The sequence below is a fragment of the Giraffa tippelskirchi genome, chromosome 13 (genome assembly GCF_054371585.1).
Source record: "Giraffa tippelskirchi isolate mGirTip1 chromosome 13, T2T-mGirTip1v1.2.pri, whole genome shotgun sequence".
NCBI lineage: Eukaryota > Metazoa > Chordata > Mammalia > Artiodactyla > Giraffidae > Giraffa > Giraffa tippelskirchi.
In genome coordinates this window covers 3,903,041-3,921,525 of record NC_137287.1, presented here as the reverse complement: position 1 = coordinate 3,921,525, position 18,485 = coordinate 3,903,041, and the positions used below count along the sequence as shown (strand labels likewise).

General features: G+C 47.2%; 1 protein-coding gene across 1 annotated transcript; it reads right to left on the bottom strand.

Moving 5' to 3' along the window:
- Window positions 1-1,130: 1,130 nt before the first annotated feature.
- KDELR2 (KDEL endoplasmic reticulum protein retention receptor 2) lies at window positions 1,131-18,236 on the bottom strand. Its single transcript, XM_081552908.1, has 5 exons — window positions 18,010-18,236; window positions 8,775-8,875; window positions 5,671-5,829; window positions 4,461-4,713; window positions 1,131-3,133 (listed from the first exon to the last, which is right to left on the bottom strand). Exons 1-5 carry the CDS (start codon window positions 18,098-18,100, stop codon window positions 3,099-3,101), a joined length of 639 nt encoding a protein of 212 aa, XP_081409034.1. The 5' UTR covers window positions 18,101-18,236; the 3' UTR covers window positions 1,131-3,098.
- Window positions 18,237-18,485: the final 249 nt, after the last annotated feature.

Below are 18,485 nucleotides of genomic sequence, written 5' to 3'. Positions count from 1 at the left end.
TATATTACGCTGCAAGTTCCTTTTAGGTTGAAAGGATAAAAAAGGGAACTGTTTCAGAACTGGAGGAGACCCTACCCCCACCTCAGCACCTGCACAAGACTCGTAAGACCGCACACTTCAAAAGCTAACCCAGATCAGGTTTGGGAGGCCTGGGGAGACGGCACAGTGATTACTGAGCAAAGTGCACGTTCCTTGGGATCTACCTTCGGCCACTAGAGGGCGAAGCACATAGGAAAAAGACACACATGGAGCCCCAGTTCAATCAGCCTTCACTCAGATGGGTGGTTTTGCAAGGTACTTGGGAGTCTGTCTGAAGATATTGCAGGCTAACAAGGGCAAAACTACCAATGCGGTCATATGCATCAGAGGAACTCCTGCTGAACTGGTTCCAGCCAGCTTTCAAGGAAGCTGTCCCAAGCTGAGCACAAAGAAAGGGGAGGGGAAAGAGGGTCCCTGAGGTCCCCAGCACTTAATGTGCACCAGTCTCTGGACTGTGAGCTTCAGGACAGGGCTCCTTAACACCTCATGGAAATCCTATGGTAGAGTCTCTGCTGGTAACAGAGCGGCAACACGGCTCACGTTAATTCCAAGGTCAGGGCTAGACTGTGAGAGGCCAAGACTCCACACATCTGACCCCAAAGCTTGTGCTTTTCCGAGCATTCCCACAGATCACTAATGATTTCTGTTGAAACCAAATCTTTGCTCGACCATTCCAGCAAACCGTCTGACTTACTGGTATCTCTGGGCTGGATATTCCCTAGCAAGGCTTTTCTTGCTACCTGCAACTTTTTCTCTACCTGTTTCTCTCTCTGACCAGGCTGTAAGGAAGCAGGAAAACTTCTTTTTTAGCTGCATTGAACAGCTTGCAGGATCTTGGTTCCCCAACCAGGGACTGAACCTGGGCTACTGCAGTGAAAGCACTGAAGCCTCACCACTGGCCCACCAGAGAATTCCCTGGGAAACCTTCAAACCCCGTGATTGGACTAGATGGTGTTGGATTGGTATCTGTAAACAGCCAACACCCAGCATCTTTTCAGAGTTACTTAGTGGGCAAATCTGTTAATTTTGCTTTATTTTTATGTTTAAAGAAAAAACAAATTCACACAAATAAAACAGCTCGATAAAAAGTATGAATTACCTGATAACCTTTATTCAGGAAGTGAGAGTAATTCAGAAACAGTGCTTCATGAGGTGCATCGGACAATGCCTTTGTTCCCAGCACACGTGAGGCCGCCGCCCCGGTCCCGCACGCCCCAAGGTACCTGTGAAGATGTCACCCTGGTGCACCCCAAGATGGTGGCAGCATCTCAGCCAGCTTTCCTTTTCCTTGCGCAGATGGCTGACAGAGGCGTTGACACTCCATGCTTCCTCAAGTCCCAGATCCTTGCTCTATGCTTTGTGCCGAAGAACGATCCCAGCTCGTGTTTGATTTACATGCACACACAGGAGACTCTCCCGTCCCCTAGTTGGGAACGCTGGGGTCTGCTCCACTTAGGCCAGGATTTCCCACCCTTCCTCCTTGCCATTAGAATCTTCCAAGAAGGATGAAAACAGAAACTAAACTAGAATGCCCAAAAGAAAGATACACTGATACACAAAAGCCAAGACATGAGGTGGGGCCGGGGAGTTGAGAGCGGTAAGGACAGGAGGCTAAACTATGCAGTTACACTGCCTGTTTAGAAAGATGTTTGGAGACACACTAGATCAAAGTAAAATCCATCCAGTTCCCTTCCTTCATAAGATATTTTAATGCAGTAAACAAGAATACTACATCCTTTTTGTTGTAAGCACTGTTAGTATTCAACACTTTAACATTTATGGTGCATCACAAAAAAACCAAAATCATATGTTTTTGCATAAGTCAAAAAAAAAAAAACGCAGGCAAAATCAGGAGGAAAACTGCAATTTTTCAAAAAAAAAAAGAAGTTTTACATTAAGGGAGGAACAAATGTTTGTGGCCCTACATACAGCTTTTATTGCCAATCAAAAAACAAAGAATAAAACCCATCCTGACATAGGATGTTCCAAAACTCTACTTCAGAAAAAAAGACAATTTATTCTAGGTTTAATAAAATGTTTATTTAGGATGGGAACAGAAGAGAAATCATGCAAGAGCTCAGTGAAAACAAAACAAAAAGAGTAAGAGGAATGGCAATTGGTGCTGCCAGTTAAAAAAAAAGGTAAATCGTTCTGCCACCCAGAGCGGCCATGGAAGACCACCAACTCTGAGAACAGACACGGTTGCAGTAATCTTCTGGAATTGTAAATTAAAGTCAGAGGAGTCCTAGGTCCAAACTAATCACAAATGTTTCTCGCACGTCACGCTCAGATGGCAAGCAGCCCAGAGCCCCCCCGCCCCCACAGTGAGCTTTTCGACACCCTCGGAACAGTCTCAAACTGACACTTCTTAGTAGGGGAGGAGGGCAGGCACCTTTGGTGACTTTAAACGAGACTCCATCTACATTCAGAATCTTCAAATTTTGGTCATGAAAACCTTCAGACTTGCAAGTCATCCTCACTAGCCTCATGTGTAGTGTTTGATGTCCAGGGAAGGAGTTCCACATCAGTGGGAACCAATTTGAACGGGTGTACCAAACTGGACACAGTGTCTCAGATTTCAAACAGAGATAACTCATCTTTTGGCAAAAAACAAATAAATATAGTGGAATGCAAGTTTGATAGATGGAAGAAGATATAATCTACTGACTGTCAAGGAGTACCGATTTCCTTGCAGACACAAAGAATCAACAATTTCAAAGCATTAAAAACCCCAAAACAGTTTGCACTTATTCCTCACAAAATCTTCACTTTTGGAACCACCCCCAATTGAAGCTACACACTGACTTTATTAATACAGCATTAAGTTTCTTTGTGTAAAAAAATCTTTGTACATAGTAATAAAAAAAGATAAGGCAAGATGCATTAAACAGAAACCTTCTGGTTCTTTCCCTCTGGGTTCTTACAGAGCCAGTGATGACTATCTGCAACAGAAGAGTTGAGTTTCCAATTTTCCGTTATCAAGCATCTTGAGCCTTTGCTGTGGTTAAGAATTCTGTCCGAGCACCCTGAGGACAGATGCTGGTGGTGGTCTTTGGCACTTACGCGGGCAGACTGAGCTTCTTTCCCTTGAGAACTAGAAGTTTAAAGACAGGGAGTGAAAACAAAAGGTTACTCATCCTGACGAGCTTCCAGTCTCCTCCTTCCTGTTCCTGGAAGTTTGTCACACAAGACCCCACAGACTAAGGTCCAAGGAAATGAGCTTCTGACAAGCACCAGGCATTTGACTTGGGTGTCAATAGAGAAAGTCCTCTGAAGTAAGAAAACGTCATATACACAGACTGGAATCTTCTTAATGTATCCAGATGCCATAGCAACTGAATTTAAAAATACTAGTTCAATTGAAATTGTCTTTTAATTCATGGCAGCTTTTTGTCATTGTGACTTAATCCCCTAATTACATATATTGATACATAACAGTTATGAAAATTTTGGATGTTAAAAAAAAAAGTTAAGATACATACGCCTTTGTATCTGCAATTCCACCATTAGAAATTTTACTGTACAGCAAGGATTCTTAGTGGCTATACAGTAAGCTATTCTTTAAGCTAGGATTCCTTAGCTGGGAGGTGGGAGGAGAAGAGGATGACAGAGGATGAGGTGGTTGGATGGCATCACCGACTCAATGGACATGAGTTTGAGCAAACTCCGGGAGTTGGTGATGGACAGGGAGGCCTGACGTGCTGCAGTCCATGGGGTCGCAAAGAGTCAGACACAACTGAGTGACTGAAGTGAGCTGAGGATTCTTAGCCTGGGATCTGTGGTTGGGTTTTAGGGCCCCTGAACTCCCTAAAACTGTAAGTGCACATTTGTGTGAATACACATAACTGTGCATTTTTCTCTGAGCAAGGACCATGGCTTTCATCAGATTTTTGTCAAGTTCATGTGTACTCTATTCATACAAAGGCAAACATATATATTTACAAGGACACTGAGTTAAACACTGGATTTTTAAGCCCAAACACCCATCAACAGGGGGCTGAATAAGTATAATAAACATAACAAAAGACTCCACTGCTATTAAAAATCATGCAGATGTCCAGGGAAAAGAACAAATTATAGAACAGCATGTTGAGTTTAAATCATGTATCATTAAACCATTACGTTTAATGAAACATTAACAACGATTATTCCGGAGTAGTAGGATTCTGGGTGATTGTTTTCAGAATTATTAATTCTGACTGGTTTTACAATGAAAATGTGTCACTGTAGAAAAACAATAAAATTATAGCAAATAAAGGAAAAAAAAGACTGAAAATCCTGACCAAGAATCCTACCTGACGGTCATTAAGATGTGGTCTGAAGCCAGTGAACAATGTCGCCTTCCGAGCAAGTGTCAAATCAGAAGCACGCTGGCCAGGGGCCCCGGAAGAAGGAAGCGGGCAGGCCACAGCCTGACGTACCTTTCGTGATGTACAAGTAGAAGAAGTCGCAGTACAGGATGGTCTGGACAACGCCGGCCACCACGGCGATGAGGTCAAAGAAGCCCTCGAAGTAGAAGCGCCAGATCCAGTTGACGAGGTACAAGGCGCGGTAGAGGCCCAGGAAGAACAGGTAGTGGGTGGTGATGGTCTCCGCCTCCCCGGTCTTGCTGATCATGAAGAGCTGCGGCAGGATGGCCACCGACTCCAGGTAGATGGAGAAGGTCCACAAGATCTGAGAGAGAAACAGCAGCCCCGTCAGCACCCGGCGCCTGCCATCAGCTCACAGCAAACACTCCTGCTTCACCGTGAAGCAGCCTAAGGAGAGCCTAGGACAGAGCAGCTCTGCAGGAACTCAAGCCGCACACAAAGGCACAGACCCCAGGGACAGGCGAGGTTCCCCGGACACCTCCACCTCCTTGGATCTCCCTCCCCTGTCTCGCCAGCGCTGCATTCTTCCCTGTGCAACTTTCCGACTCTTCAAACAAGATGTTTCTCCGCCAGCAGCTTCTCCCATTCTGGATCTGGGGCCCTGAACCAACCCTGCTTCCTCCCAGGGCTGACAGGACTGAGGACTGGGTCCTTCCACTCCCTCACTGTTGTTTCTCCTTTCCAGATGATATAAATCATTTCACTATTTTTCTTACTCTTCAGGCTTTTTTTGGCATGGTTAAATCAAAAGGCTATGAAGTCAGAGTTGTAATTATGCAAGCTCTCTACCCAACACAGCACTTCATTCACGCCGACGGAGGAAGGGCCTGTGAGGAGTCCCTGGAGTGTTCTCAAGCCCAGGTGTCCCTGCCACCAGGGGATGACCACTGTCAGTGCGGTCACCACCTCAACTCCGGGACGCTCGGGGCTGGATGGAGCGCTGGGGAGCAGGCCACCCCACCACGTGGCACAGAGCTGGGCACCATGCAGGCTGCACTTCCTCAAGACAAGGAGCAGAGCAGCTTGGCATCACAGAAGCCAAGTTTATAGTCGAAAGGAGGGTCAGCAGACATTCAAATGGGTGTCTGACCTGGGTGCTTAATTCTGGCCTATGATTGACTTATTTACATCAAACTACGTTTGTTTGCCAACCCACTCCCCACCCACACCCCCAAAACACAAAATAGAACCCCATTAACTGCAAACAGGTCTACTTCCTTAGGGAACCAAGCATGACTACCTAAGTAACCTCTTAACTAACCTCAAGAGGAGAGAAATCATGATTGACTAGAAACGAGAGGCCGCCCACAGGGACCACCAGAAACTCCACTCGGAAAGTATCATGATTCCCATCGTAGGTTGCCTTAAATTTCATGTAGATCAGGTACACTGTGGCGTAGGAGCAGGCAATGTAGATAAGCTAAAAAGATAAAACAGAAAGATGCTGGGTCATCAATATATTACAATTGCTCCAATTCCCTTAGTTTGCTACACCAGCCACATATATATATATAAAATTTAAATATAGTAAAATCCACTTTTGGGGGGGTATACAGTTCAATACGTCATAAAACCACCACCATAATCAAGACACAGACCAGTCCTAACACCCCCCACCCCAATTCCCTCCTGCTGCCCTGCAGAGTCATGCCTTTCCCCCAGGCCTAACCTCTGGCAAGTGCCAATGTGTTCTCGGTCCCTGCACTTCTGGCCTGTTCTAGAATTCCATTCCATAAATGGCATTTTAACAGTACGTCAGCTTTCAGACCAGTTTCTTTCAGCCAACATAACAACCTGAGATCCAGCCGTGCTGTCATGGGTAGTAAGCACTGGTCCTCTTGTGTCCTTACGAAGAGGCAGCCACAGAGATTCATCCACCCACCAGTCAGAGGACAGGTGGGTTGTTTACAGCTTGGGGGTGGGGGATGGAGCTTCTGTGAACATCTGTGCACAGGCTTTTGTGTGCACATAAGCCTGCATTTCTCCTGGGTAAAGACCTAAGAGCAGGACTGCTGGATCATGTTAAGTGTAAGTTAACTTTAGAAGAGACTGCCAAGAAACTTATTTTCAATCTCTTTGTAAACTATTAGATAGTTGCCTTAGAAAAGAAAGTGAATGGCAAGTTCAATACAGTTCAAAACCAAGGCACTTCCTTACAGCATGAAGATATTTCTGAGCTAGCACTTTTCAAAAGATAATACAGATAATGTAACTCATGTTACACTTTGCAATGACAGTTTTAACTTATGTTACTTTAACACTGAACATTCAGATTGTTGGTATGAAATTTTGTCTGGTAACAACAAAAGCAAAACCAAAAGTAAGTGATAATTGTACAATGCATAGCTACTCAAGGGCTTACAATTAAGTTATATGGTGTTTCACATTCAAAAGGAAAAACACTATATACTCATCTGAACCCAAGAAAAAGTCTGACATTCTGAGATTACACCAATTTTCAGACTGCAGAATTTTACGTTCAAGAACCTATAAACACAGGCAGCTGGGGTATCAGCCACATGATCTGGTCCTACTTCGCTCCAGCCAAGTCGACTTGCGAAATATGATTCGGAAAACACTGGGGTCAATTGACGTAAGGGGAAAATGAGACCAATCAAGTCCTCATATACTTCAAAACAAAGACCTGAACTGTCCCAGGCATCTTTAAGTTATATTTGCAAATAGTCAACAAAATATTAAAACTGTCGACTATACCCATAATACTGAAGAAGCACACACCCCTTCTCCTGCAAAATCAAGGAAGATTAACAACTTACACCATTCGAGGCGTTCTCTCCACACAAAAATACACGTATACATGCATGTGAATAAACACATAATCTATATGTATACACAACACACACACACATCTCTGTACAGAGTCTCCCCCGCCCCACCCCTAGCAGAACATCCAGCGGAGGCACAAGTTGGCTGGGGGACACTCCCCAGCCCCCACCCACAACCAGCCCCGATGCATCCACGAAGGCTTCGCAGCCACTTTCTTCTCTCACCCATGCTTGCCATTTAAAGAAGTCATGAGCACATAAAGCCAGGCTCTCATGCCCGATTTTCAGGATTATGTTTGGGAGCAACAATCAAACAAGTAAGGATTCCTGAAAGCTGGGTATCCTGAGGGGGAGGGGAGGGGATTCTTGCTCACACACCTTTGACAGCTACAGTTTTCGCTTGCCTGGACAATAAGCAATGACATGGCCATTTCTAAGGAAGCGAATTCCTGATGATTTCCCATCACTTGGTAACGAAGAATGGAATGACTCTAGGAAACGCGAGTGTACTTCTTAGTGAAGGCCACGGGCTCGAATATCGCTTTGTCTACTCTGAACTGTGCTTATAAAAATGCTTTTGAACACAAAGCATTGCGGGAGTTGCTTTAAATGCCACATCAATGACTTTAGCTTAAATACTACTTCCCGAGGCACCCATGAGCACAGTGCCCAGCCCACACCTGCGTGCTGAGCACGTGAGGAAGGAATGAGTGACATCTGACGTCCCGCGCGCATCCTGAGCGGCCCGGGCTTGCAGTCACGGCAGCAATCGCAAACTACTCATCTGTCCAGGGCTGCTGCGATCGTCCGCTCCCCTGCCAGAACCAAGGGTGCTGCCTGCCATCTGCCAGCCCTTGGTGTGCCCTGGGAGTGCTCACCACATGCACGCTCAATGCTGCAGAGCGAACCCAGACTGCCCGAAGTGTGGCGCGTGTACCGCCCGCGGCGCACAAGAGGCTAGGTGTATGCAATTATGCTGCATTGTGAGAGCCATACATTTGTCTTCCTGTGAGTCCGGAACACTGTGACACCAAAGTGGCATGGGTACTAGCACTGAGGATGAGTTAAAAGGGTTAGAAACCATATTAAGTAAGCTACGGTGCAGATGTTGCTTAAGCATGGCAGGCGACATGCAGACGCACGCCCAGGCCCCACAGAGAGGCGGGAGATGGGGCAGCCGGGAGCCCGCCTGCCCTTCCTTGTCCTGAACCGGTCTGCTGGGCTTTCCCAGGGACCCTGTAATTTCCCACTGCTTGAAAACATAACAGTCACTCCTCTTTCTTCGAGGGTTTTCCAGAGCTTCAGAAGTTTATCACAGTTGAGGAACTTAAGACCAAGAAATCTCTAAGTGCAAAGCGCTTTAATTAGATACTGCTTTGATACAGGGAAAAATCTGTTTAATGATAACCATTCTGAGCTTTACGTCTCAGAAGGTCTCAAAAGGCTTACATCAACAACAGCACATCTAGACATTATTCTTGAAGATGCTTAATCAAATGCAGAGGTGACATAAGTTTAACAGTTTCCACAGGTCTGTGAATTATGGACAAAACACACTCCCTTGGGTGCCACACCATACCTTCATAGATGTATTATATAATGAAATAAATGAAGTAAAAAGATCCAGGTAACGAGTTGTGAAGACCAGTGCAAACAGAAGCTGGCTTTTCCCAGAAATACCTGAAGAAACAAAAGGAAACTGTTAGAAATGCCCCAAGAGCTCAGTGATTCTTGAAGTCAATACCATGAAGGGACTGCAGGAACGCGGGGCACCAGGTGGCAAAGCCCAGGGCTGGCATGACTCGAGACACCTGAGAGCAGTTTCAGTCTGCCTTTCCCTCAATACTCTTGAACAGACAAGGCGACAAGGACCCATGCCGGGGACCCTGCTTCAAGGAAGTCTGCGCAGGAATCCCCTGGGTTGGCCTCCTACAGTGACTGCTTTTGGGAGGCAGCACTACTAGGACGAGATAAAAACTTAAAAAAAATTATCTTAGATGAACCACACAACCATGCTCCTCGAAGCTATGGCAACAAGAGGGTGGGAACCTTCCAAAGCAGCACCTTTTACTGTTTTAACACCTTGAAACTCTTTCTCCCTCCAGTCACCACTCCCCCCCCCCAGCACTGCTGGGGCACAGGGACGCTCAGCGGGGACGATGAGGTCACCTGCCATCTGGACTTGGCCAAATATTTATGTGCCAACAGCTGTGCACCGTGGGGTTCAGATGTTGGAGAAAGAGTGATTTTTTGAGGAAAGTGAGGCTCACTAGGTGTCAGGACCCCCCCCCCATCTACATTGTAAACTTCATAGCAACACAGTTTTTAGCAAGTTTGTATTTAGTGGAAATGTCACTGCACCCAAATCATTAGCAATATTCTTCCAGAAGGTGAAAATCACATTGTTTTATTAAATGATATTTTACAAACAACACTACTGTCCAAAACAATTTTATAGCTTGTTGAAGCAAAAAGCCTAGCTCTGAGAACGTTGCTTTTGTGGAGGGATAGCTGCAGTTCCAGCCTATTCACAAAAATACCTACGAGACACTGAAGCAACAGCTGCCTCTGTCCCTCTGGATCCATCAGAAGGGACCAATTTCAAGGACCAGAGGTGGAGAGACAGCTATGGAGAGTAAGCCTGCCCCTTTTAGTCTTGTCCCCAGTGGTAGGGCAGTTTTCTTTTTTTCTTATCAGAGATCGATGTTCCAAAGGAGAATCAATGAGACCGCTGCTGACACAGAGAACACATGGGAGAAGACGAGATGGGGAAAAGCTCAGGGAGCAGGCAGCTCGCGGCTGACGAGTGTGGGAGCCTTGTGAGAGAAACTCCCAGCTGATTTTCTATGTGGTTCTTTTCCATATTTTAAATAAAAAAATGACAGAATACATATAGGCAAGTTTTGTTGTAAAGGGTTTATTCTCCTGAAAATTTGGAAGCCAGGTAAACTGAAATTTGTGCTCGTTTTCAGAATTCCTATACTAAAAATCAGGGACTGGCATATCGCTTTTACCACCGCCCTTTGCAACCCAATTCCCATCAAAGTCATCCTTGAAGACACCCTCCCTTGGCGCTGCTTATTCAGCCAGCAAGTACAGAAGACCCACTTCTCCAGGCCGCTGCCCACCGCACTCGGAGACGCACTCGGAGACGTCAAAAGGCTGGGCTCGCCTCATTCCACTGTGTATCCTCTGTGCTGAGCACGGGGCCTGACACACAGCAGGGCCCAGAAAACTCCCTGCTGAATGAACGAACGAATGGAAAAAGAAACGGTGATTCAATTTATTTTCACGTCGTGGGGGTAAACTCATTTTGTGGTATTTTGAGATAAGACTTCCAAAGAGTTTTTTAAGTCATACTGTGTCTCTGACTGTAAACAGGTGCATGCTCCGGGCTCTGCCCTCATTTACTGCCCGCCAAAGGGTGGGAGAAGGCAATGGCACCCCACTGTAGTACTCTTGCCCGGAAAATCCCATGGACGGAGGAGCCTGGTGGGCTGCAGTCCATGGGGTCGCGAAGAGTCAAGACACGACTGAGCAACTTCACTTTCACGCACTGGAGAAGGAAATGGCAACCACTCCAGTGTTCTTGCCTGGAGAATCCCAGGGACGGGGGAGCCTGGTGAGAGCACCTCCACGCCGGGGAGCGCCTCCACATTAGGGAGCGCCTCCACCCCGGGGAGCACCTCCACCCCGGGGAGCGCCTCCACACTAGGGAGCACCTTCACATTAGGGAGCGCCTCCACCCCGGGGAGCGCCTCCACACTAGGGAGCACCTTCACATTAGGGAGCACCTCCACGCCGGGGAGCGCCTCCATGCCGGGGAGCGCCTCCACATTAGGGAGCACCTCCACGTCAGGGAGCACCTCCACCCCGGGGAGCGCCTCCACATTAGGGAGCACCTCCATGCCGGGGAGCAACTCCATGCCGGGGAGCACCTCCACCCCGGGGAGCGCCTCCACATTAGGGAGCACCTCCATGCCGGGGAGCACCTCCATGCCGGGGAGCATCTCCACCCCGGGGAGTGCCTCCACATTAGGGAGCACCTCCATGCCGGGGAGCACCTCCACCCCGGGGAGCGCCTCCACACTAGGGAGCACCTTCACACTAGGGAGCGCCTCCACGCCGGGGAGCACCTACACCCCGGGGGGCGCCTCCACACTAGGGAGCACCTTCACACTGGTAAAACGGAAACCAATCATCACACACACCACCATTCCCATCTTCTCCCACTGAGCCAAGTGAAGGTTAATGAACGCCTCCAACTAAGCATTCCAGTGTATGTGACCTTAAATTCAGCTGCAGGTTAACAGCTGCATTTCTCATATTCTCATTGGTTTACAGAACAAAACCCTCAACCAGACAGACAAACCTTCCGTGAACTGTTTTTTCCTGCCAACACTGGATGCACCCAAGCGCCACAGGTCAGAGCAGAGGGATAACCTGCAGGGCAGTGCTCACCCGGCGCCCCAGGCACCACACGTCGACCCACTCTCTCCAAGGATCCAGATGCTCTCCTGCTGCTGCTGCTGCTGCTAAGTCACGTCAGTCGTGTCCGACTCTGTGCGACCCCATAGACGGCAGCCCACCAGGATCCGCCGTCCCCGGGATTCTCCAGGCAAGAACACTAGAGTGGGTTGCCATTGCCTTCTCCAGTGCATGAAAGTGAAAAGTGAAAGTGAAGTCGCTCAGTCGTGTCCGACTCGTAGCGACCCCATGCTAAAGGCCACTAACACCCTGGAGCCCAGGGGTCAGCAGCTGGCTCACAGCACAGCCCCTGTGAGCAAGGGAAGAAGCTGTGGAGCCAGAAGGTTTGGATTCAAGCTCAGCTCTGAGTGCACCAGGTCAGACAGGGTCATTATCATTACATACTCGGCCCCCCTAAACCTCGCTTTCTGCACCTGCCTAACGGGGACAAATTATGGGCCTGTGGGAAAAAGTGTTTTTTCAATACCTGCCATACTTGTGGATGCTTAGTGACAGCTCTTACTACGTACTGCTTTGCCACCTTTTCCTGTTTTCAGCGAAATCCATGCTACCATGCTATTTTATTAAAAATACCAACTGGGCCAAGGTACATGGAATAAAAAGTAAAAGGACCTTGTAAACACCCCTCCCACCTCCATTTTAAGTGCAACGTTCCAGGCTTTTTTAAAGCCCCTTTCTATGTATATTATCATATGTGAAACAGAACACCATTCCATGTTCGATGCATGAGACAAATGCTTAGGGCTGGGGCAATGGGATGACCCAGAGGGATGGGATGGGGAGGGAGGTGGGAGGAGGGTCCAGGAAGGGGAACACATGTAAACCCATGGCTGATTCATGTCAATGTATGGCAAAAATTACTACAATATTGTAAAGTAATTAGCCCCCAACTAAAATAAATAAATTTATTAAAAAAAAAAATAAAAACTTGCTTTTTCAACTTAGTATTTCAGACGTATCTTCTCCTGTTAATACTTCTACCTTATTCTTTTTAATGGCTGCATAGTGTTCTGCAGTGTGAATGTACCAACATTTGTGTGACCCCTCCACACAAGTGGACATTTGGGACAATTTTTGTTCTTGTAAATGCTCCATGAATATCTTTGTATCTATAAATAGTGTTCTGTATTTATTTAGGTACAACAAACATCTTTATACCTATATTTAGCTTGTTCACCTACATGACAATTTCTGTAGTTCAAATTCCCTAGAAATGCTGGGATAAAATATATGAACACTTTAACTTTTGAAATATTGTCAAATTTCTCCTACACAGGCTGTGCCAATTTACATATTCACAACACCAGATGAGAATACTCTTTACTTCACATCCCTGCTTACATCAAGATGTTGTAAACCTCTGACTTTTTCCCACCCAGTGGCAAACGAGGGCATGCACTGCTCCTTTAACACCCAACTTCTAACTACTAGTGGCGGGGCATTCTTTACTCTTAACTGGCCTTCTGTTATTCTTCTATAAACTGCCAGCTTTGCTCATTTACCTATCAGTGTGTTTTGTTTTTTTTTTAATTTGGAGGATTAATAAATTTAAAATTAAAAATTAATTTAATTTTATGGTGGATATTAACCTTTTGCTACTTAGATATATTGCAGATTATTTCTCTCAGTTTACTGTCCTTTGATTGTGATGATATTCTGAATTAGGAAGGTTAATTTGGGGAGACGAATCATCCTGTCTCCTCTCCAGGCTGCCTGGTCCTATCCAGGACCAGGTATGGTATGAACATACATTTGGGTCGCTTCTATGTCCATCAGCGAAGTTGCATCCTTTCCTCATGGAGATCTTATATCCTCCTTGCTGTGAAATCAGGCAAGCCCTCCCCAGGGTCTTTCTCGCCACTTCACATCCATACGGTTTACTGCCTATGTGGTTTGATATCCTGTATTTTTATCTTTTTATATATATCTTATTTCAACTAAATTGCAGCCTTCTTGAGAACAGTAACTTTGACTGTGGCAAGCCGCTGCTCAGACCGTGTCCCCAGTGCCTCGTGGTCACGGAGTGGGTGGTCAGTAAGTAAGCGCCATGATTACTCAGGAGCCTGGCATTCCAAAGAGCAGAGGTGACGGTGGTACAAAGAGGGAGCCGGGAATGGGAGGCAAAAGCTTCCTGGAGTGTTCGATGACAATAAACGGAGAGGTGTTTTCCTTGTGCTTCAAAAATATAAACTGTCACAACGAGGATATCCTGTCCAGCACAGGAAACTATACTCACTATTTTGTAGTCAACTATAAGGGAAAGATTCTGAAAAAGAATACACACACACACACATATTTGAACCACTCTGCTGTACACCTGAAACTAACACAACACTGTAAATCAACCACACTTCAGTAACAACAAAAAAGAGAGGACCCTCCCTCAATCTGGAGAAGCCACCACAAAATAAATCAAACACAATACCAGTCCACTGCATACTACTTAAGACAATTTAAGAGAAAATATATTAAAACCTAAAACTTAAGCACATTTAAGAGCCAAGAAAATGGCTGCTTTTTGTAAATCAGATACATTCACTGCAAATAAACTATCTCCTAATAAAATTCAAAATATAAAGGCCACACATACACACACACATGCATATATACACTGTACAATTACAAGAAACGCAGGGACACTGTACATTGCTGTCAAGTTTAGGAGGATGAAAAACTTGCAACTTACAGGACAACAGCTAACAACAACCTAAGGAACAGGTGGAGGAGAGCAGGGAAGGAGCAGGGGAGGAAGGCTGGGGCCCTGAGCTTCGAAGAATCCGCTAGCAGCTTAAGCCCACTAGACGCAGTACTAATAACTATCAGCCTACAGGAAAAGGCAGACAGGAAGTTCGTCATCTACAAACCAAGGTTTGTTCCCCCAACACTCCCCAGGTCCATGTTTAGAACACTAAAGTGATAACCTGAGCACTGTGGATCCAGCTGCACTCAAGAGTTCAGGAAGACGAGGAACTCACATTTCATTCATCCCTCCATCATGACGATGCAGACACCAGAGAATGCCATTTCGAACAAAACCAAGATCAACTCCCCAGCCTCCACTTTAAAAGGTCCTTTATTGCTGTTGTTCTGGAATTAGACGGTCAAGAAAGCAGAATCTTCCTCACTAAACTGTCTCATCCCTTACCCTAAGGGGAAAAAGCCTCATGGTTCTATAGTTGCAGCTATGTTCCAAGTAAGGGCCAAAATGTTAAAATGAATCCCAATACCAGTATTTTCCAAGTGAGAAACACAACCTGAATGTACATGTCTCCTATTCTAGTTATCTGAGAAACTCATATCAAATTCTTACCCTTTCAGAAGTCCCTAAACAACTTTAGATTAGGATGGAAAAACAAGGCAGCTAGTCAAATTCAGAATTTAATTCTGAATAAATGATCTTGGTGCTTTTGATTTTTATAAGGCTAGAAAATCTCACATGTAAGAACTAAAATGATCCTAAGTCTGACAACGAGAATAGTTTAGTAACTATTGGAATACCAAGCAAATATACACAAATTTAACTCACCTATTTATCTTCCTTGCTTTTTTGGCTTAAGTATTTTATATTTTCTAAATACTCCTAAATCTCCCAAATGAAAATAGTGAATGTCAAAAAACAACAAACAAAATAGCAAACTCTTTCACTTTCTCTTATTCCTCAGTGCTTCCTGGAGAATTCCATATTCAGCATTGCACTAACTTCCCCCCAATATTTTAGTTTAGATCCATGTTTAGGAGACAGTGTGCTTCAATATTTAATGCCTTGGCAGAGGAGGGGATTCTGAGGAACATATAAAAGATTAAGAGACTCATACAAAGACTTTGGAGCAAAAATAAAGATTAAAAGTAACATTTCTGGTGAGGGGGTGGGCAAAATGGGTGAAGGTAGTCAAAAGGCACAAACTTCCAGTTAGATGATAAATAAACCCTGGGGATGTAACATACAATGGGGACTACAGTTAACACGACTGTATTGCATATTTGAAAGTTACTAGGAGAGTAGATCTTAAAAGCTTTCATCACAAGAGAAAAAAAAAGTTGCTATGTGTGGTGATGGGTGTTAACTAAACTTACTGTGGTTATCATCTCCCAGTACATATATCAAATCTGTATGTTGTACACCTAAAACGAATACAATGTTATGTGTTAATTATATCTTGATAAAGCAGGGATTAAAAATAACATTTCCTAGGGACTTCCCTGGTGGTCCAGTGGTCAGGACTTCACCTGACAATGCAAGGGGTGCAGGTCTGAACCCTGGTCGGGGAGCTAGGATCCCTCATGCCCCAAGGCCAAAAAACCACAACATAAAACAGAAGCAATATTGTAACAAATTCAATAAAGACTTTAAAAATGGTCCACATCAAAAAAAAAAAAATCTTAAAAATAAAATAACATTTTCTGAGTACAGCAAGAAATGACCTAAACTACTGACCTGGCATCAAATGCCTAAACCAAAACTACATAGACCAAATAGACATTTAGGCAAATCTTTCACTGTGAGTTACTCCTTGCCCGTGCACCAATCCTGGCTCTAACAGTAATCTCATCTCCCTGTGCCTGTTACCTCCTCCACAGAATGGGGGCAAGGGCACTCCCTTCTTAAGGTTATTTCAAGGACTACCGGAAAGTGTTAGTCACTCAGTCATGTCTGACTTTTTGCGACCCCTTGCACTGTAGCCCACCAGGCTCCTCTGTCCATGGAACTCTCCAGGCAAGAATACTGGAGTGGGTTGCCACTCCCTTCTTCAGGGGATATTTCCCAACCCAGGGATCAAACCCAGATCTCCAGCACTGCAGGCAGATTCTTTACCGTCTGAGCCACCAAGGACTATGTGGGATAAGCCATATAAGGCATTTACCCCACTACCTAACACACAGCAAGCACTTAAATATCAGCTCTCACAATCGCTGAAATTACTTCGCAGTCATTGGCTGAAATTACTTTGCTGTCATTGGAAATGGTACAACTGAACCTCACCGAACTATGCATAAATTGAGAGATCATCTCCAAGCCAAACACACTGGTTCCAGTACATGGACTTTGTAACATCCATTTTGACTGCTCAAAGGTCTTTTTTGGTTCTTCTTACTTCCTGGATCTCAGCTGTGTTCCAGGGAGACAGATGAGACCTGAAGACTACAGCCAAAGAGGTGGTGTTATTAGTTTAGAGGAGAAAATAGGTAGAAATCAATCAGGTACATGGAATTCTCTGCTACCCGGGTCATTTGGGACTCCATCTTTTACTGTCTCTGCAAAAATTAAGTTCTTTAATTCTCCAAACGTTTATTACACTGAGGACATGGCATCAAAAATATGTGTAAGGAAGACTCTGTACTTCTAAGAAATCATTAAAAAATTCGCCGTTCTTAAGCTCTTAGGGCTAACGAAACGCAAAACTGTGCAAGGACTAGCTGAGAAACATGCGTCTCACTGCCTCCCAGCAGCGTGTGCATCAAACGTGTACTCGCGAGGAGGAGCCGCCAACTCACTGGTGACGTGGAGTGAAGAATTACAGGAGACCACAGGAGACCTCGGCGGCACTCGGCGGCGCGCCGCAGGTCTAAGAAAACCCGTTATTAGATGGAGGCGCTCAGAGGAGTTTTGACAAACTAGATCGTGCCTCAAAGCAGCATTAACCGCCCCAGGAAATTCGCTTAGAGATCTCCCCACAGGCCCCTCTCGCGGCAGGCGCGATCCGGGACCCGAGGGCTGGGTTGAAGCCCACGAGACTCTAAAGGACAGGCCTGCCCGGGCACCTTCACCGAAAGGCCGGTCCTCCGAGGGGCAGGGTGGGGAGCGGGGTGACCTCTCCCCGCGTCCGCCCCACCTCCCGGGCTGGGTCGGCTGCCACGTCAGGCCCAGCGCCGCGGTCCTGCCCATCCTCCTCCTGCGCGTCCCATTGATTCGCGGGCTCCCCGCACCTCGGGACCCCCCCGCTCCTACACAGGCGCGCGGAGAAGCGTCCACTGAAGCCGCGGGCGCCAGGAAAGGGCCTGCTGGACCCCCCGCCCCGCAGCCAAACTTTTCAGATCCAACGAGGCCCCGCGCGGTCCACTTGGCGCCTCCCCGGCCCCCGACGGCTCAAGTTCGCAGCCGACCAAGTGCAGAGCCGGGCCCAGCACCCCGACACCGCGCCCCGGCCCGAGCTCCTATCCCCAGGGGCCGCAGGCTCCCCCCGGGGCCCGCCCGCCCGCCAGCCCGGCCGCGGGGGGTGTGTCTGGCCGGCGCAGGCCCGCGGGCCCTGGGGCGGCCGAGGTCGCCCGGTCCTCCCAGGAACCCAGCCCCGCGCCCGAGCCTCTCCCGGGCCTCGCCCGCCGCTCACCGGCGCAGGAGCGCGTCTTCCAGATCTTCAACAGCAGGATGACGATAGCCGCCAGGTGGGACAGGTCCCCGGTCAGCCGGAAGATGTTCATGGCGGCGGCGGCGGTTTGCGCGGCGGCCCCAGGCTCGGCGGCTCAGGCAGCGGCGGCGGCGGCGGCCCCTGAGAGGAAGCGGCGAAGATGGCGAGAGCGGGCGCGACGTGGCCAGGGACGTGGCCGAACTGCCGGCGCGCGCGCAGGGCAGCTTGGGAGAGCGGGCGACCGCCAGGCCCCGCCCCTGCCCCGCCCCTTAAAGGGGACGCGCCGAGCTCAGGCCGGGCGAGAGCACAGCTGCGGGGCTCCCTACGTGGGACCCTGACTCCATGCCAACTTCCCCCTGCCGGGTTTCTGGCCTCCCCAAGGGTGCCAGCGATTTCCTTTAACTTTTGAAATGACACTCCCTCGTGAGGGACTTTTTTCCCCCCTCCCGCTGATCTTA